Source organism: Trichechus manatus, unplaced genomic scaffold (assembly GCF_000243295.1).
Source record: "Trichechus manatus latirostris isolate Lorelei unplaced genomic scaffold, TriManLat1.0 scaffold00037, whole genome shotgun sequence".
Lineage (NCBI taxonomy): Eukaryota > Metazoa > Chordata > Mammalia > Sirenia > Trichechidae > Trichechus > Trichechus manatus.
Window position 1 is genome coordinate 10,202,906 of NW_004443973.1, and position 21,864 is coordinate 10,224,769.

The 21,864-nt window shown below is 34.3% G+C and overlaps 1 protein-coding gene across 1 annotated transcript in view; it reads left to right on the plus strand.

Moving 5' to 3' along the window:
- The window catches only part of OLA1 (Obg like ATPase 1), a 188,400-nt gene that overhangs the window by 121,068 nt on the left and 45,468 nt on the right, over nucleotides 1–21,864 (plus strand). The window contains exons 6-7 of the mRNA XM_023730560.1: nucleotides 14,588–14,668; nucleotides 14,969–15,066. Of these exons, the coding sequence (XP_023586328.1) occupies nucleotides 14,588–14,668; nucleotides 14,969–15,066 (179 nt within the window). The remainder of the gene's footprint in view (nucleotides 1–14,587; nucleotides 14,669–14,968; nucleotides 15,067–21,864) is intronic.

Consider the following 21,864-nt stretch of genomic DNA (forward strand, 5'->3'; position numbering starts at 1 on the left):
ACACACACACACACACACACACACACACACGTGTACATGAATGCCATTGGACATAGTTCTTTCAATTTTCCACTAGCCAAAACTATGCCTTCTAATACCTATTCACTTCTCCTTTCTGTGGCCAGTTGTTCCACTGATTCTTTGGATGTTATCTACCTTACTCTTCAGAAAACTTACACTATTAGTCCTTGTGGTTTTTTTTTTTTTTTTTAACAGCCATATCAAGATACAATTCACATACTATAAAGTTCACGGTTTTAAAGTATGCAATTCAGTGGGTTTTAGTATATTCACAAAGTTGTGTTTTCAGCACCATTAATCCTTTCTTTCTTGTTTATTCAACTTATCCCTTTCAAACTAGATTGTTTTTATCATTTAAAGATGGCTTTTTTATCTTAAAAAAGAAACTCTTCCCAAATACCATACCCCTCCCTCTTCAACTACTGTATTTTCTCTTTCCTCTTCATAAAAACTACCATATTTTCTCTTTCCTCTTCATAAAAACTACCATATTTTCTCTTACCTCTTAAAAGAGTTATTGTATTTATTGTCTCCATTTTTTCCACCTCCTTATTAACTCAGTCTGCTCTAGTCTTGTATAGTTTGTATGCCCATCACACCCAAATAGCTTCACCAAGGTTATCAGTGACTCTTACATTGTTAATTCCAGTGGACATTTTCAGGCATCTAGACTTGTCAGCAACATTGAACTCTGTTGGATCATTGCTTGAAATGCTCTTCTCTTGGACTGTATAACTAAACTCTCCTGGTTTACCTGCTACTTCTCTATCAACTCCTCAGTCTCATCCTCTTGTACCTTTGCTATTAAATATTGGCAATACTTGAAGTTGAGTCCGGGGCCGTTTTCTGTTCTCACTCTAAATTCTGTCCACATGTAATCTCATCCATATCCACAGTTATAATTATTATCTAAATATAAATGACTCCCAGATTTGTATCTCTAGCCTTGATCTATCTGTCCCCTGTGCTCCAGACCAATATGTTTAATTTCTGACTTGACATCTCTTGAATTTCTCAAAAACAGCAAAGTTAGCACATCTAAAACCAAACTTGGAGTATTCTCCCCTCAAACCTGATTCTCTTCTGGTGTTTTTAGCTCAGTGAATTGTACCATTATCAGTTCAATTATGCAAGCAAGGAACCTTTGACCCACTCTCATTTCTAATATCTAGTCCATCACTGAGTTTTGTCAACATCTACATATAAGTGTACAGTCATCCCTCATATCTGCAGGGGATTGGTTCCAGGATCCCGCACAGATAGCAAAATCCTCAAATGCTCAAGTCCCTTATATAAAATGATGCAGTATTTGCATATAACCTACACACATCCTCCTGTATGCTTTAAATCATCTCTAGATTACTTATAATACCTAATACAATGTAAATGCTATGTAAATGGTTATTGTACTGTATTGTTTAGAGAATAATGACAAGAAATAGAAGTCTGTACATGTTCAGTACAGACGCAACCGTCATAGGCCTAACTACATAGTATACCTCAGACATGAGGTGAACAATGCTCAAACAACAAATGCTGGAGAGACCGAGGATCTGTAAAATGGCGGGAGGCTTCAGCAGGTATGCCTACACATCACTTTTTTTTTTTTCTTTTACCCCAGAATATTTTCAATCCACAGTTGGTTGAATTCACGGATACAGAGGGCTGACTGTATAATAATATACCTTTTTTTTTTTTTTGCTGTAGAGAAGATCTCAAATCCCCACTTTTTATTTCTTTGCCACTTCTGTTATGACACTGGCTGCACATGCAGCACTTCTTCCTCTGACCATAACTACCTGGAGCTAGGTCAGATCTCACAAGTTAGAGGACACAGTCCTCCAACCGGCCAAATCAGTCCAGGACCTCAGGCGCCAGCCGCAAGCTTGGGAGTCCACATGATACCCTTACTTCTGACCTGCAGGCTACAAATTTGGATGCCGGCCATAAGCTCAAGGGTCCCCATCCTCTTCACTTCTGACACTACTCCCTCGCATTCAGTAATTCACTAGAATGACTCACAGAATGTAAAATACAAGGATACAGGAAAATTGAATTTAAAATGATGGAAAAATAGATAGGGCAAACCCTAACACACACACAAAAGCTGGTGTAGTATACTACCATTAAAGTAGACTTTAAAGAAGTTAAAAAGGGGCAATATTTTGTAATGTGAAAATGTCAGTCTATTGGGAGGATAGAATAGTTTTAAGTTTGTATGTGTCTAATAATATAACCTCAAAATATATAAATCAAAAACTGACAGAACAAAAAGGAAAGAAGATGAATTTACCATCATGGTAGAAGATCTTTAACTCAATTTTAGTAAGAATATAGAAGATTTAAACAACTCAATTAAAGAACTTGACCTTAATGACATATAGATAGAACACTGCACCCAACAACTACAGAATACACATTCTTTTCAAGTTCAAATGGAATGTTTACCAAAATTGACCAATACAGTTTACCATAAGGCAAATGAACAAATTTCATATGGTTAAAATTGACAATCAGTAATGAAAAGATTACTAGAAAATTCCTAAATGTTCGGAAATTAAGTGGTATACTTCAAAAAGATCTCATGTTTCAAAGAAGAAATCATCTGGAAAAAATAATCCAGTGATTATGAAAATACAAGATATGAAAATTTGTTGTCTTTTCTGAGTATACCCTTAAGTTCTGTAAATGCATGACCTTAAATGTATATATTTGAAAATAAGAAAGGGTAAAATCAATGATTTCATAGTATCCATCTGAAGAAGTTAAAAAGAAGAAAAGTAAAAAGAACTCAGAGTAAGCAGATAAAAGGAAATAATAAAGACGAGAGCAGAAATTATTAAAATCAGAAGGAAACATAAAGAGGACCAGTAAGGCCAAAATTTGATTCTTTGAAAGGACAATAAAAACTGATAAATTCTTAGCAAGACTGGTGAAGAAAGAAAGAGAGAGAAGCACAAAACCACCATCAGGAATGAAAAAGTATTACTACGGACCCTACAGACATTAGTATGTAAAAAGAGGATATTATGGAGTTCCTGGGTGAGGCAAATGGTTGACATGCTCTGCTGCTAACTGAGACGTTGGAGGTTTGAGTCCACCCAGTGGCATCTCAGAAGAAAGGCCTGGCAATCTACTTCTGAAAAATGAGCCACAGTTCTATTCTCCTCTGGCACACATAGGGTCAGAGTTGACTCATTGGCAACTGGGTTTGTTTTTTCTTTAAAGAGGATATACACAATTAATGGCAATAATTTTGAAAACTATGTGAAATGGACACATTTCTTAAAGACCATTTAACAAATGCATTTATACTAGTATAAAAAGAAATAAAAAATATGAATTGTTCTGTATCTGTTGAAGAAATTGGACTTATAATTTAAAACCTTACTATAAAGAAAATTCCTGGCCCAGATGACTTCTCTATACATTTAAAGGAGAAATAATATCAGTCGCACACACATTCTTCTAGAGAATAAAAAAAGAGGGAAAACTTCCCAGCTGGTTTTATGAGGTCACCATAGTCCTAATACCAAAACTATACAATATAAAACAGAAAAATTACAGACAAATCTCTTTCATTAACATAAATGTACAATCCTAAACATAATATTAGCAAACTGAATCTAGTAATAAATAATGATAATATAGCGTGACTAAAATTCTAGGAATGCAAAGTAGGTTTCACATTAAAAAATTAATCAGTGTAACCCACCATGTTAACAGAATGAAGGAGAAAAATCATGGTCATCTGTATACATTGGGGAAAAGATTTGATAATATTAAATATTTATGATTTTTTAAAAAGTCCTCTTAACAGTAGAAATTGAGGGGAGTCTCCTTAATTTGAGAAAAGGTATCTGCAAAAAACCTACATAAACAATCATACTTAATGGTGAAATACTGAAAGTTTTTTCACTCTTAACAAGAACAAAGCAAGGATGATCACTATCACTGCTTTTATTCAGTCTTTTACTAGAACTCTTAGCTAATGCAATAAGTCAAGAAAAAGATAATATGAAGACTGGAAAGGAAAGAGTAAAAGTATTGTTATTCATAGACAGCATGATTGTATATTTAGAAAACAGTACAGAATCTGTGATAAATCATTAGAATTAGTAAATGAAGTCATCAGGATTGTTGGATACAAGATCAATATAAAAAGTGATTTGTATTTTGTATTCCACAGTTTAAAGGGAAATATTTCGTTTTGAAAGATGCTATTTTCAGTAGCATTAAAAAAAAAAACCAAATGCCTAGGAATAAATAAATTTGTGAAAGTTCAAGTGGAATTTCTACCTTGAAATCTATAAAACATTATTATTGAGAGAAATTTTAAAATAAATTAGAGGGCTGTACCATATTTTTGGACTGAAAGACTTGATATTGTAAAGATGTTAAGTCTCTCCAGAATTGATTAACTGATTCTGAATTTTATATGGAAATGCAAAGGGCCAAGAATAGGCAAGGTAGTCTTAAAGAAGTGTAGTTAGAGGACTTGGTACATGTAAACAATATATTGAATTTTTTTTTTTAATTGTTTTGTATATTTTATTGTTTTTTTGGTGAAAGTTTACACAGCAAATTAGGTTCCCATTTAACAATTTCTCTTCATCTTGTTCAGTTACATTGGTTACATTTTCCACATTGTGTCCACATTCTCATTATTTCCATTCTGGTTGTTATGTTTCCATTAATCTAGCTTCCCTGCTCCCCTCCCTCCAACCTTACTATCTTTGCTTTAGGGTAATGTTGACCATTTGGTCTCATATAGATGATTTTTTTTTTTTAAGGAGCACAGTACTCATGGGTGATATTTATTTTATGAGCCAATCTGTTATTTAGCTGAAAGGTGATCTCTGGAAGTGGTTTCAGTTCAAAGTTTAAAGGTTATCTCAAGGTAGTACTCTTAGGGTTCCTGTAGTCTCCACTAGTCCAGTAAGTCTGACCATTTTTTAAGAATTTGAGTTTTGTTCTATAATTTTCTCCCATTCTATCCGGGATCATCTGTTGTGTTGCTGGTCAGAATGCTTCGTAGTGGTAGTTGGGCACCATCTAGTTCTTCTGGTCTCATGATAGAGGAGGCCGTGATTCATGTAGGCAGTTAGTCCTGTAGATTAGTTTCTTCTTTGAGTCTTTGGTTTCCTTCTTTCTCTTTTGCTCCAGACAAGTAGAGACCAATAGTTGTATCTTAGATGGCTGCTCATAAGCTTTTAAGACCCCAGACGCTGCTTACCAAACTAGGATGTAGAACATAAACTTTATGGGCTATGTTGTGCCAGTCGACCAAGTTGTCCCACGAGACTGGTCCTAAGCCTTCAAACTCAGTAAACTAGTCCCACGAAGTGTTCGGTTATGTCTGGAAGGTATCCATGACTGTGCACCCTATGTGCTTTATTATATATATGAATGTATATATGAATATATATATATATATGCAGCACACACAGTCATGTATATGCATATGCCTGTAGGTACACCTCTACATGCACATGTGTATATAATGTAACAATTTTATACTGCAGTGATTAAGACTGCACAAGAATACACAACAAGGATAGATAAATTGAGCAATGAACAGAATACATATACAGTTTGATTTGTGGTAAAATTGGCACTGCAGAGCAATGGTGAAAGAAATGCTCTTTTCAAGAATTGGTGCTAGATCAATCTGATATCTTTATGGAAGAGAAAATGAATCCTGATCCACCTCACATTGTACACAAAACAAATTTATGTAGAATAAAAAATGAAATAAAGCTGTTACAGAATAAAACTTCTATAACATAGGAGAATATCTTCATGACCTTGGAATAGACCAAAAAAAAAAAAAATTAAACAGGACATAAAAAGCAGTAATCATAAAGGAAAAGATTTTAAAATTGGACTATAATAAAATTAGGACTTCTGTTAACTGAAAGCAGAGAGAAGCCACAGAGTGAAAGAAGATATTTGCAATATCTGACAAAGAACTTGTGTTCATAATATGTAAACTTCTACAAATAAATAAGAAAAAGACAGCCCAGTAGAAAAATGGGTAAAAGACTTGAACAGGCACTTTACAAAAGATAAAATCTCTTATTTAATCATTAAGGAAATGGAAATTCAGCCTACAGTGAGATACTGCACATCATAATGAATAAAATTAAGAATGACAATACCAAGCATTGGGAAGAATGTGTAGCATATGAAATTCTCATACAGTGCTAATGGGAGTGTAAATTAGTACATATGCTTTTTATTAGCAGTATATACTAAGATTTGGTGTATTCATGACCTATGACTGAGCAATTCCTGTCTTAAGTATACACTTGAGAAATCTGTGTATGAATTTACCAAAAAAACATGGACAGGAATGTGTATAGCACCTTTATTCATAATAACCTTAAAGTATAAACAACCTAAACATCTATCAACAGTAGAGTGGATAGATTGTGGGAACAGTTGAATATTATATAGCCAAAAAAAAAAAACCCACAGACACACTACTACTACATGTAATAACATGGATGAATTTCAGAATCAGTGGTGTGCAAAAGAAGCCAGAAATAAAATATAATACATATTTTATGGTTCCATTTCCGTGAATCTTAGTAACCGGCAAATTTGTAATGCAAAGAAGCCAGAATAGTCATTATGTCTGGGAAAAAGTGGGGCATTGTGACTACACTGCTGATAATATTCTGTATCTCCATCTGGGTGGTAGTTATAGGTGTGTGTGTTTATTCTGTGGTAATTCATTGAGCAGTACACTCATGTATGTTATACTGTGTGTATGTTGTACTTCAGTAGAACCCCTTCTCAAGTTTTAGCTCCAGACCACTCATTATCTTCTGCCATAAGTTGATATGTCTTCACTTAGGATTTTTATTTTCCTACTTTGTGTCTGCAGTTTGGATTTTTATTTTCCTACTTTGATTTTGGTTTTCTTAAAAAAAAATCTTTTATAAAATGGAACAACCACTTTGGAAATCGATTTGGCGCTTCCTTAAAAAGCTAGAAATAGAAGTACCATATGATCCAGCAATCCCACTCCTTGGAATATATCCTAGAGAAATAAGAGCCATCACACGAATAGATATATGTATACCCGTGTTCGTTGCAGCACTGTTCACCATAGCAAAAAGATGGAAACAACCTAGGTGCCCATCAACGTTGGGACAAATGGATAAACACATTATGGTATATCCACACAGTGGAATACTACGCAATGATAAAGAACAGCGATGAAGCTGTGAAACATCTTATAACATTGGAGGAATCTGGAGGGCATTATGCTGAGTGAATTTAGTCAGTCACGGAAGGACAAATATTGTATACGACCACTATTATAAGAACTGAAGAAAAGGTTTAAACACAGAAGAAAACATTCTTCGATGTTTACGAGGGTGGGGAGGGAGGGTGAGGGTTATTCACTAACTAGATAGAAGACAATAATTATCTTAGGTGAAGGGGAGGACAGCACACACTGCAGGGGAAGTCAGCACAACTGGACTAAACCAAAGCTAAGAAGTTTCCTGAATGCAGTCAAACACTTTGAGGGACAGAGTAGCAGCAGTGGGGGTCTGGGGACCATGCTTTCAGAAGACATCTAGGTCAGTTGGCCTAACAAAGTTTATTAAGAAAATGTTCTGCATCCTACTTTGGTGAGTGGCATCTGGAGTCTTAAAAGCTTGCAAGCGGCCATCTAAGATGCATCAATTGCTCCCAGCCACCTGGAGTAAAGGAGAATGAAGAACACCAAGACACAAGGAAAGTATTAGCCCAAGAGACAGAAAGGGCCACATAAACCAGAGACTTCATCACCCTGAGACCAGAAGAACTAGATGGTGCCCCGCTACCACCAATGACCTCCCTGACCGGGAACACAATGGATAGTCCCTGATGGAACAGGAGAAAGGTGGTGTGCAGAACTCAAGTTCTAGTAAAAAGACAAGACTTAATGGTCTGACTGAGACTAGAGGAACCCCAGAAGGTATGGCCCCCAGATTCTCTATCAGCCCAGAACTAAAACAGTTTCCGAAGCCAACTCTTCAGACAAAGATTGGGCTGGACTTGCTACATAAAATGATACTCGTGAAGAGTATGCTTCTTAGCTCAAGTAGATACATAAGACTAAACGAGTAGCTTCTGTCCGGAGGTGAGATGAGAAGTTAGAGAAGGTTAGGAGCTGGTTGAATGGACATGGGAAATCAGGGGTGGAAAGGAGGGTGATGTCAGAGTAAGGGGAGAGCAATTAGGGTCGCATAACAATGTATGTATAAATTTTTGTATAAAAGACTAACTTGAAATGTAAACTTTCACTTAAACTACAACAATAACCAAAAAAAAAAAAACTTTCTTAGTTCATCAGCTCTCTTGACATCTCATCCATTTTTTTTTAACCTCACTGTTTTTATTTCTGTATGCTCCTGTTTCATAGATGCTATCTTTTTGCATTTTACCAAGTATTCCAAATAATTCTTTTCCAAATCATTTTTGAAAACCCTGGTGGCATACTGGTTAAGTGCTATGGCTACTAACCAAAAGGTTGGCAGTTCGAATCCACCAGGTGCTCCTTGGAAACCCTATGGGGCAGTTCTGTGCTGTCCTGTAGGGTCGCTATGAGTTGGAATCAACTCGACAGCAATGGGTTTGGGTTTTTTTGTTTGTTTAGATCATTTTTGAAGATGTTATCTTCCTTTATAACTCCCCTTATTTTAATAAAGGAATTGCTCCTTATTTCGTAGCTCTTTTATTAAAATCAGATTTGTGGGCTTTTCTTTTCTCCCTTTGTCCTTCCTTGAACGTGGTGAAATCCATTCAAACAACTTTCAGAGACAGTTGCCTTCTTTTCTTTAGTAATGGTCTCATCCTCGGCTCAGATCTATACCTCAATAATAGATTGTCCTTTCTGGTTGCCTCTTTATAGCAGGCAGGGGCCAGGAGCATTGCTGTTATTAAAATGTTCTCACTACCTGCTTCAGTCAGTCACATAACCGAAAACCCACAACCCCAGCATACATTCTACGCTGGTTATAGCTAGAGTTAGCCTATTGTCTTAATTCTTAAGTCCTATCCTAAGCATAACACAGAGCTGTACAGAACATTGTTACAAGTTGTCTTAAGTTTTCTCCCTTACTGCCAAATTCTTTTCAGGGAGCTTCAGTCACTGACATTTGTAGAAATATTGTAGTTAGAATATTACAGTGAACGTCTATTTCACGAGAGAAAGCCTAGATTAATTTTTCTTCAATTCTGGGTATTTAAAAGGGGTATTCTGAGCTGGAGAAGTTGAATGAGGCTGTGTTAGTGAACTTCTAGCTAGAATCCTTGTCCCGCATTCTTTTGGTTTGAGTGAATTGTTGGCTGTCTGTTAGAGCTATCCAACGAGCATAGGTCAGCTCATCTAGGTAAGTGTCAGCATCAGGCATTAGGGTGGCTGGTTTAGCTAGAGGGAAACATCAAGCTTGGAAGCTATAATTATTATAGAATACGAGTGAGTCACCTTGATGAACTGCCAAATCTATCCATTTAGCCATCAAATTTTAGGATTACAGATGGTGGACAGAGAATAGGTGAAGTCCCCTCTCCCTTGTTCCACCCACTTCATGAATATACCTTTATTTTTTTTCCTATTATAGAAGTGATAGTTATTTGTTAAAGATTATAGTTTTTTTAAAAAAAGTCAGAAAGGGAAAGCCTCTCTGCAATCTAACCTAGAGATTTTATTACCAACATTTTGGTGTGGGTATGTATCTACTTCCATTATTTGAGTATATCTATTTTACATAATTTCAAAACCAGAAATGGATTCACATTGTGCATTTTACCATAAATTATAATAGTTAATATCTGTTGAGTATTTACTGTGTACCTGGAACTGTCCAGTTGCTATACCATGTATTTTCTCATTTAATCCTCACAGTCACCATATGCTGAATTGGTATTATTATTATCCCCATTTTACAGAAACAAACTTAGAGAGATTAAGTAACTTCCCCAAAATTAAAGAGCTAGAAATTGGCAGAGCCAAGACTTGAACCCAAATCTATTTGACACCAAAATCCATATTCTTAACCTTATTACATTGTTCTGAACCTACTTTTTTCACTTAGCAATGTATTTTGACCATTTTTCCATACAAATGTACGTACCGATATATCTTGTCTTGATGGATAAAAAGTGTCCTGTTGTACGAATATCCCATAATGTATTAGTAAATCGCTAGTAAATGGCTTGTTAGCTTGTCTCTAATCTATACCTCTCGTCTTGTGCTAGTGTCACACTGTTCTTATTACTGTAGTTTTATGGTTTATTTCAATATGTAGTAAGGCACATACATATTTTTCTCTTTAAATTTTTTTTTAATTTTCAAGCGGTTCATTCTTTTAGAATAATGATATATTCAATTATGTTCTCCAACATACCTGTTATGATTTCAACTGGAATTGTATTAATATACATTATAATGGGTAGTATTTTTTGCAGCACAGTATTGATCAGGATAGATGAACTTTGAGTGCAGGGTCTGGCTGTAGCAAGTTTTGGGTCAGTGTGTCTGGACTTCTGGTCTGGGAGTCCATGAACCTAGAACATTTACTTAATTTGCTGTTGTTGAGGCATCTGAGTATTGACACAGAGTCACTCATTACAGAGCCTTAGTTCTTGGAATTTTGGATCATGGATCCCTTTGAAAAGCGTTTTGAAAGATATGTGCCATCATCCCCCAAAGACTCATAAACACAGAACTTTACATAAACTTCACGGTGTTGGGGAACCCTTCTGTGGGAACTGAAGAATACCAAAATAGACAACTCTACTAAATAGTCTAGGAAAGGAAATTTATACTGGATTATTATGTTATTGTGTGCAAAGAAAAATACATTTGTGATATATGAATTGACAATTTGTTCTTGTACTCAAATAATAAAAATAAGAATATTGAATTTTTCTGATGACCTTGGAATGAGAATAAGGACTTAGGAATGTATAGGCTAAACAAGTAGCTATTAGAAAGGCAGTAAAGAAGACAAACAAGCCAGGGTGATCGGGCTGAGAATGAACTTTCAAGTCACTTAGATCTGCATTCGAATCTCAGCTCTGCCCCTTAATAGCTGTGAGGATTTAGGCAAGTCAGACAACCTCCCTGAGTCTGAGTATATGACAGCTTGCTATTAGCAATGGCAATAATAATGAAATACATGAAGAAAGGAATGTTTCTAAAGTTAAGTATGAGGCCATCACTAAGGGTCAAAGCAGCCAACAGGTATTCAAGTTTGGATCAAATTTATTTGCAGTTAAACGGTAATTGTTCGGCAAAATCTAGTTCTTGTAGAATATTAAGACTAGATGCCTGACTTGATATTTCACTAAGAAAGCCAATATTGATGGTAACTTTCAGAAATTTGAAAAAAAACACTAATGGACAATTATTCAGATTGGAGGAGATGTATATGTGCTTTGAAAGAGATTTAAAGCACCCAAGAGAATTATTGCCATTTTGTGATATCACTGATATTTAACCTTTCAAGAATAATAATAGTGGCAACAACTCACATTTGTTGAGAACTTACTCTCTGTCAGGAACTGTGCATTATCTCGTTGATCTTCACAACTCTCTGGAGGTAGATAACATCATCAGTTGCATTTTATCAATGAATAGACCACAGACCTGTTAAGTAGTAGACCTAGGATTTGTTCCCACACTTAAATTTTAAGCTGTTTTCCCTGGATTTAGTCAACTGGTATCACTGCAATTTAACCAAAAAGTTCAAATGACCAGGAATTTTTTGCATGATCTCTGTCATATAAGAAATTTATTTTGAAAATGAGGAATTTGTTAAACTTATCAGAGTAGTCCAGTTTATTACTACTCCTACATCTGTACTTTTATATATGATAATTAAGAAATATAAAATCCTAAAGTAAGTTATGATACATCAAGGATTATTTATGTTTTTATTGTATTCTAATTTGTTAAAAATGTATATGTATTAGATTATTTTTTTGGTTAACCAGATTCAGTGGACTGAAACCTTTTATTATTCTAACCATTAATATATGTGTTTATACATAGACGCATAAGAAAAAGAAATGTGGTCAACCCATTTAAGTGTTACACACAAAGAAGTTTAGATGTTTTCTTTCACCTGTTTAGAAGTTTATCACAGTAAGAAATATGACATGATCTTTTAATTTTTTGTTAAAATTAAAATTAATTTTTACTTTATGTAAGAAACAGAGCATATTGCAACTATACCATATAGTGATCATTTATATAAAATCTTACCTGAGGGCAATCTATTTTGGATTTGCCTTCAGTAAAATTGACATCTTTTATAAATCTGAGGTAGTCTTTTCTTGGCCATGAAATCTTTTGTGGGATAACTAAGAGAGCTTTGGGTGCAAAATGCAGTATTTTAAGCTTTGAAATATTTTTACTTTCAATTGTTCAAAAACTTGGTTATAATTTATAAATTTTTCTAAAAAGGTGTGAATGTGGCTTGAGAACTTTAATTATGAGCTAATTCTATTTCATTGAAATTTGAGTGCTCCTAATTTGTAATATAACATGTTGATGTAAGAGAAAAGCTTTTATTACAGGATTTCTGTGTCTGAAGTAATGGTGTAGTTAATTTAAAATGAAAGAGAAATACAAAAATTCCTTCACTAGTGATCAGTATTTATTGAGGCCCTTTGGTTTTGTAAAAATATTTATAGTTACAAAAGTATTTTACACTTTTTATAGGATTAAAATTTAATTCTCTTTCTTATTTTTGGTTTGGCTTTTCTTTTGTCCTTTCTTTAATTGAAAAAACTAATGGAACCAAATATAAGATGGTACCACTGTTTTCTCCTTCTTTTGTACAATCTTGTTGCGTGTTTCTACATAAGCTGTTCTGGCCACTCATCATAGTAACCAGCTGGGCCATTTCACCTGCTGGAGCCATTAAAGAGGACTCTCTCCCCCTAGATTAATCCCCTCCGACATTAGTTTTTTGCACTGACAACTGGAGCAGGCATTCAGAATTTGCAGGTGGCCAGTGTGACGCACATAATTGCCTACAATTTTAGGCAATGAATAAAAATGGTCTACATTACTTGTCAAAGGTTGTATATGCAGTGCCAAGTGAGATCTATGGGAAGCCTTTTAGGGTTTAAAGAACAGTTAATAGCAAGGCTGCACAGGGCTTTTTTAATCATAATCCATTTGTAATATAGCACTTTGATCTTCTCCTTGTAGGAAATGGTGTTACATTAGCCACTTTTAAACATTGATGAGTGAAATTCAGTTATAGAAGAGTAAAAGTGATTATTCTTAAGCAGAATATGTTAGATTTCATTAAAAGTTTTCAGCTTGCCCCTTCCTTGTTAAAATCTGTGGGAAGTCCTTTTCCTAGAGGGTTTCAAATCAGGATCTAAGGATATAGGGCTTTTCCTTATTTTTCCTGTTGGTAACAGCAAGATTTGGAAGGAAGGTATACTAAATATTGAGGTAATTAATACAAGTGGATATTTATAGAAGGATAACTGATTTATGGTAAAGGAAACTATGATGAAAATCTAAGAAATCACTAATTGTGTGTTGCAGTAAATTTTGAGAAATGCATATTTAAAACATATCCATAAATTATCTTTAACAAAAAAACAGATGACTCTCAAATGCACTTCTTCTGGATGAGCTGTTTGACCTTTCAGACCCCAGAGCCTTTTATTAACACCTGCTTGTAAGGAGAACCTTGCCACAGGCAGCTTTTAGATTCAGAACCACAAAACTGATGAGGAAAGGCTTGAAGGGTTCAGTTTGTGTCACTTACTGTTTGCCGTTTCCATTTCACAGATGATTAATCTTTCTGTGAAGAAAGGCCAGAGAAACAAAGCACATTGGGCTCTTCCTGCAGTTACTCCTTCTGAATGCACACTAGCTTGCTAACTAAAAGGCCTTTAGATTTCCAGCAGAGAGAGATGTTCTGAAAGTGAATGCAGCTGGTTGGAGGTCACCAGTGCAGGGCTCTTGCCATTGTGTAATGGAGGCTTTGGCAGGTTGAGGGGGGATCGGTAGAAGTAGGCAGGGAGAAGGTGTTGGCAAAAAATTAATTTAGAGTAAAAGGGTTTAGGCCCTTTGATTTAATATTTTGAAGCATAGATCATCAATAATAGGCTCAATTTCATCTAGTTTGTTTTTCTTTTTAAGGAAAAAAAGTAATTCAGTCTCTCTCCACTATCTCTCTCCCCATTTCCTAATAGCACATTTATCTTAAATGTGGCATCACTAACTAGGTAACATTGAAATATTATTAACTCTTGTATTTAGTCTTTGGTGTGATTAAATTATCTTCAGATTTTTAAGAGCCTTACTAATTTTGCTAGTATCCACGTTTTATTTATTAAAATTTTAATGCCACAATAATGTTTCATTGATATTTGCTTTTTAATGAGATATTGAAAATAATCTGTGTGACTTAGTTCCCTTTTCATTAAAAATATTGACTTTGTGTATTTTGAGGATTTGAAAACTTTTAATTTTAGTATTTAAATGCTTAATGTTTGTCATCTTGTGTTTATTTTTTTCTCAATCGTGTAGGACATAATGTGCAAAGTCAAATCCTGGGTTGTAGATCAAAAGAAACCTGTTCGCTTCTATCTTGATTGGAATGACAAAGAGGTAGGTTACAAATATCGTGCCATCTATTATTGCCTTTGATTTCTTAGAGAACAAATTAGAGTTGTCATTATTTTACACTTAACATTCTATCTAGTTAAACTTTATTTCTGTCAATGATTGCTTATTCCCAGGCTTGTTTTTTTTTCCCTTTTCTCCCCTACTCCTGATATTTAATAACAACTAACCTTCTTAAAAACGAGAATTATGAAATGTCTACTTGATTTAAAAAGTTTACTCTCAAATTACTCAACAATTTACTCAACTTTTAAAAAGGATTCTGTCTTCTGTCTCCCACTTTAGATTGAAGTGTTGAATAAACATTTATTTCTGACTTCAAAACCAATGGTCTACTTAGTTAATCTTTCTGAAAAAGACTACATTAGAAAGAAAAACAAGTGGTAAGTTTTTCCTCCCCATATGTACCCAGACACATCATATCTATACACACATACACATGTACATACTTAATGCTGTTTGATTTTAACATTTTTCTCCATATGATTAAAAAGTTTAAAAGGGATGAGGAAACTGCCTGGTGTTTACATTCAGAGATGAATCTCCTAATTGATTTACATTGAGAGAATTTTAAAAAAAGCTTAATTAAGTTAGGTAATATTGAATCATACATATTCACTTTTCAAATTTAAATCTATTAGACATTAATGTTCGTTTCCGTTGCAAAATGAGAATAAGCCTAGTTGGAGCAGTAAAACTTTTTAAGCTAGAAATTTCTAGCTGTGTTTATATTACATGTGATTTTAAAGTATCTGCTTGCTTTTACCTGGGCATAAATTTTAAAATCCAGATTGAATGCTATTTAAAAAAAAAAAAAAAAAAGCTATGAAGAAAAAAGGCTAGGTATCTGTTTCAAATACTTTAAAAATGTGCAAAGGAGATAACTGTGCATTCATGTATTGATTGTCATTTTTGACATGTAACCACAGTGTACAAGGTTTGCTTTCTTTTGTTAATAACTTCAAAAAATCATATATTCATGTATGTGTGGGCATGTACACATTTGGCATAGTACTCACTTTAGCTTGCATCACTGGACCCTCAGTATTTCATACTATTAAGTCATCCAAACAAATCAAAACTATCCAAAGCAGAATATCTGAATTCTCCTAAAATACGTTGTTGGTTTCTCCCTGTACTTCATTAAGTACTTAGATGCACATGGTTTCAATTTTCCATTAAAAATTCTCATTTCCATATGATATCAAAGAGTGAGAAGGCTTTAAACTGAAAAATAAACATTCATAGACTGGAAGCCAAAACAATAATTAATGTCAGATGGTTAACTCCAATAAATCATTAGAATAAATTCTGTGAAATTACTGCAACTAAAACTGCCCTGTTGATATGACTATAAGACATTTTGTGTTCCTGATGAGAAGCTGAATTTTGCCTCTTTATTGGTAATGTTCTAGAAAGCATAAACTTAACATAAAAATTTAGTTCAGACTGGTCAGTGTCCTCCAGCAGGTAATTAACTTTAAAACAATCAGTTCTGTCTTGTTTCAAATTTTTATAAATTTGATGATTAAAGTGTTAAAAATTGTTACCTTTGGGAAGGAATTTAAAATTTTACTACTTGACCTCAGTTAATAAATCTCATCATAGTATGAATGGTGAGGTTTCGTAAGGCTCCGTGAAACAATACAGACATCAAAGTTTACATGAAAAGGGATGAGTCAGTTTCCTTGCCCAAAGGGGCTTCTCACACCTGTATTTGGATGATTACAGGTAGAACTCCCTGGCTCTAATTGTATAGTAAATACCATTTCCCAGGCCCTAATGGTAGACAGACTGCTTGGGAGACGCCAGTCTGTGATTTAGCCGTCGCCAGACACCCCATGTTTTTTGTGAGACCAGTTGTGATGATGATATGGTTATAGCCAATTGAAAGTAAACTCTTGTCTAAATAGCAAATTTTAATGTATAAAAGTATAGAGTTATGATCTGATCCCATTTTATAAAACCAAATTTTAGTAGATTTTGTATGTAACTTATGATCTGTTTTGGGGTTGGTATATATGTGTGTGTATGTTTTTTTTTTTTTTGGTGGGGGGAGGTTATCCAGATCTTGTGGAAGTTAGTGTAATTGTAGCTGAAAGATCAAAGACTGGGTAACTGAGTGATGTTCCAGAAGAGAATTTACCACATAGCCATTTTCTGTACAGTTTCTGCCACCTGCTGTTCCTATTTTCCCTCAAGCTAGCCATTGACTACCCCCTGTGCATCCCTGCTCGTAAAAAATGATTGAGGAAGTATTTGTCATGTATTTATGAGTGGGAAACATTGTGTGATAGGGAATGGCATCTACTGGAGCCAGAAAGATTGCCATTTTCCTTTCATTCAGCCACTCTGCTACAGCTTTAAATCCTCTGTTTATGCAACATAGCCTTTGTATTAAAGTACAGGATAAATTTTTATTATGAAAGATGTGAACACTAGGTTTTATCATTTGTAACACTGCAAGCAGATGTAAATGTTCAAATACATTTAACTACTAAATCTTTTTAATTTGTGTAAGCCTTTTTTTGGGGGGGAGGGGAGTATGTGATGTTTTAAATCTAAGTTCCATTTGTACTAGTTGCTCCTTTCCCAAAAGAAAAAGTTTTTGTTTTTTAAGGTTAGCATGTAATGTTACTGTAGCAAGTTAAGACTGATGCAGGAAGAAGTAATAAATACTTTCAATGGCTCATAGATCTAGAAAACTATTTTAAATGGTCAGAAAAGAGGAAGAGCAGCTTGTGATTTTGGCCACAAGGGAAAGACTAAAACTATCTTTATTTAGTGGGTCACCATTTCAGAAATAACAAACATTTTAATTACTAATTAAAGTTCACTTTAAACTTAAATGGTAACATGTTATTTTTCAACCATAGAAAAGAAGGAAATATTTTGAAAGATACATAGTGTTATTGAATGTCGGGTGTATTGACCTTCTGAAAGATGTAATAACTGAAATGGCTCCAGGCATCTACTCACTGATTTTAACAATGTTGAATTAGTCATTTTGTTGATTTATGGTTAAGACCTAGCTCCTGAAGAGAGGCTGACATGGCAACTGTATGTGTTAGAGTTGTGCTGTGATCAGATGACAGTAATCAAGATGTTGTAAGGGACATCCACAGCAACCTTTTTTTAACATTATTATTACAAATTGCTCTTCCTTGAATGAATAAAACTGTTTAGAAGTTGTTTATTTGTGGGTGCTAATGAATTTTGAACACTTGAGGATTTCATTTTCTAAACATGATCCGTTGCTACTTATAACTAAGATTATGCTATATGCAGTATTAATCTTCATTTGAGATCACCTACTGAGTCATGGTGTCAAGCAGGTACAGGACATTAGAACTGTCAAACCATTGCTTAATTAGGGGTTTAAATTTCAATCTTTGCACCTTTGCTGCTGTGTTAGTAGTACATGCCATCCAATTATGCTGTCAGGGGAACAAACTAATTTTAGATATTTTGTACACGTACATAGCTACCAATTATGTTTTGTTTTTGTGCTCTCTTGTCCCTACCTTTTCTAAAACTGTTGATAAAAAAATTATATTTTATTATTCTACATGTCCGTATTCAACTGGGAAATATAACTAAAATTTAAGATATTCAGGCTTCTTATGTGTACACACACACATACACACATATTTACATATGACCCATTGGGCTTGTACTCACTTGACATCACCTTTTGGCTAATATTATGTAAGAGTCAATTAATATGAGTGGTGAAGTTGATTCAAGATTGGTAGACAAATGTTTGGAAGGTCTTTTAAGCTGTTGTATAATCAAGGGCAATGTGTTGAGTTCACCAAATGAATTTTAAATAGAAAAATGTTTTATTATTAATTCTTATACCATGATTCAGGGTTTTTGTTTGTGTTTTTTACCCCCTTTCTGCTTTTGTTAGTTTTTCACATAATTTGTACACAACAACTAAAAATAGTTTGGGGCTACTGTACATGGTATACTTGGCTAGGGAGAGAATCATGGAATACATCCAATATTTTCTTGATCTCTTGAACTGCCTATTAAGAACTACAGCTACTGTTTCTCAGCAACTGTACATGTAGGGAGAAGTGTGTTCATTTGTGATATATAATTTTGTATGTTGGTGTGTGTATGTACATGCAAACGTACACATATATCTATACATATAAAACTCTTTCTGTAAAACTATTTTAAGAGATCATCATTTTCTGACAAGATTATTCATTTAAGTGAGAAATTTTACCACAGATTTTCTGCTTTGGAAATACCAAATTGCTAAACATTTGATTTACTTGAAACAAATAAAATGAGAATGATCAATTGTTCTTAAATAAATTATTCATTTTAGTTCAAGAGGCTTCCCAGCTACATTTGAAATTAGGTTCAATTTATATAAACACTTTTCAGGAACATACCCTATTATGTAAAGTGAGATCCACATGTATAAGGTTTTTTAAATTTTATTTTAATGTTTCATTTTTATCATCCACTAGCCTGGTCAAGTGAAAGCCCTGCAGTATCCATGCAGGTTTTCTTTGGGGTTATGCTTTCTGTTTTTATCACTTGTGGTTCATATAGTTTGGGGGGGATATTGTTTTAGCTTCATCTTGAAGGTACCTAGCATTATGGTTATTAGAATACATTATTCTGAATGTGTTCCTACCTACTTGAAATTGAAGTGTAATGTTGGTATGTTTATTTTAACATATGAGGCTTTTTAAGCTAAATTTATTTTTACAAGTTATTTGTAATGCTTTTCGTAGATTAAAGACTTTTTAATGGTGGTACCTTTTTGAGGACTAGTGCTTTTTTGCCCCTTTGACAGATGGTTAAGAGTGATAGGGCAGGTCAGGGGTTTTCTGGAAATCTAAATGTAGGATTGATTAAATCAGTGAGTGGATTTATTCTTGATTTCACTGAACTAAATTATAAATGAATTCAAAAAAATATTTTAAGACCCCTTCCCCATTTTATAGTTTGTGCTACTGGATAATTTCTCAGTTATTTGCTTTTTTTGTTATATTTTGACAAGGCTTTGAAACAGTATTATACACACTATGAATTAGGATTTCAAGTAATGGTCAGCTAATGGACTTTGTTGAATTGATTATTTCTTTTTCTGATCAGAATCTTAGAGTAAAAAACTAAATATACTAAGGAAAAATGATCTTTTTATTATAAGAGATAGAAGGCTGAAAGGGAGGGGGATTTTCTTTGCCCACTCAGGAATCTTTTTTTCTTCAGATGTGCTTTTTGCATTTGAGTATATATGTACATGTAATAGTAATTGTGAGTGTCCTTCTGGTTTTCATTAAATGGTTTTTGCTTACTCTTCCAGCAATTTCATATTAATCTTATCAAGAGGTACTAGCGCCCTAGATTGCTTAGTCATAATGAAACAAAACCACACTTCTGGTTCTTATTATGAAAAAGATAATTCTAGTAGGAAGCACATCTTTTTATATGAACGTAATACTATTGATCCACAATATATGCGTGTTAGATATTTCTCCAGGCCTGTTTCCATTTTTGCCCAATATTATTTATAGCTAATGATTTCTATTTACAAAATGGTTCACTGAATTTAGGAAAGTAATACATTTGGAAGAGTAGTTGTAATCTTCATTGGGATGATCTGCTGACTCATAATTTGTGCCTGATATAATTTATCAAATATGTCAAAACTCCCATCTTTTTAAGCTAGCTAAAGAATTTTCCTCTGTGTAATAGGGAAACATGTTACATATCTTTTCTAGCTTCAACAGACTAAAATGTTTAAGCTCTTTTGAAAAATAAATGTTCCTCAGGATTTTCTCATGTGAAATTGAAGAGTATATCCCCATACATGCACAAGTATAATCTAGGAAATGAAAGACAAAGTTTGGTTTATAGCTATTCAGTGTTCTTCAAATTATGAATGATTCATGTACACAAAGAATTACCCTGACTTTCTACCCCACTAACTTGGGTAGATGATTCAGGGGCTACTTTATTAAAAATCTGTATCCCAGAGATTAAGGACCTCTGAGTCAGATTTTGTTCTTTAAAACTGAGCTGCGATGAGCTATACTCATAGAATGGGAGTTTTGACTAGAAGTTGGTGGAAGCAGAGAATTTTGAAGTCTGGAGCTCTTAGGACTGTTGGAGCAGGAGATAAAAGCTTGTGAAGGTTTTAGAATGGAGCCTCTAGCAGTGTGCAGACGCTGAGTAAGTGTTTCCTGGGAGAAGGATATAGGAAAAGAAAGGAGGAAAGGACCGATTGGGGCGATTTCAGTATTTTGTCTAATATCCCCTGCTTTTATAAGATATGAGAAGACTATTATTTTCTCTATCCTTCTCCCCTGTACTATAAGATCTAACTTTGGAGTTAATATTACAGCTCAGCCACTTTATGAGTTAAATAAGATTTTTGTAGCCCTGAGTTGGAGTTGACTTGACGGCAATGGCTTTGTCTTTTTTGGCTGGCGGTGCGCTGGTTAAGCACTTGGCAGCTAACTGAAGGGTTGAAGTTTGAATCCACCCAGCAACTCTACAGGACAAAGACTTGGAGATCTACTTCCATAAAGATTACAGCCAAGAAACCCAGTCAGGCGTTCTACTCTGTCACACGGGGTTGCTATGAGTCGGGATTGACTCAACGGCACTCAACAACAACAACAGACTGGAGTGCTAGGTACCACTTATCACATTGTTTCTTTAAAGAAAATGAATTTTAAGAAATGTTAAGAATATGGTCTGTTTGTAAATTAGGGACTACATATCATCAGAGATTTTGGTGTACTTACCCCAACTTACGAAGGAGTTCTGTTACGATGACTGTGTCGTAAGTTGTTTCTGACATCAATACTTTTTTTTAAAGTTTTCATTACTGTTGCCTTTTATTATCAGTATCTTTATAAATCCAATCTTTACTTGTCTTTAAGGGTTGGAAACATTACATATAAATTTACAGATATGATGACATCAGCAAATTACACGCTGCAACTTTGAAATACATATTAACTAATGATAACATGTACCCAAAAAAAGGACGGTTGTTAAGTACAGTTTGTTGTGACTCAAATACATCGTAAGTCAGGATCTACCTGTATTAAGAAGACTACTACTTTAGAATTTGAAATATTAGTGTTGTGGTCCTTATTTGCTGCTAACTAGCTCTTTAACCTTGGGCAAATTATTTAACTTTT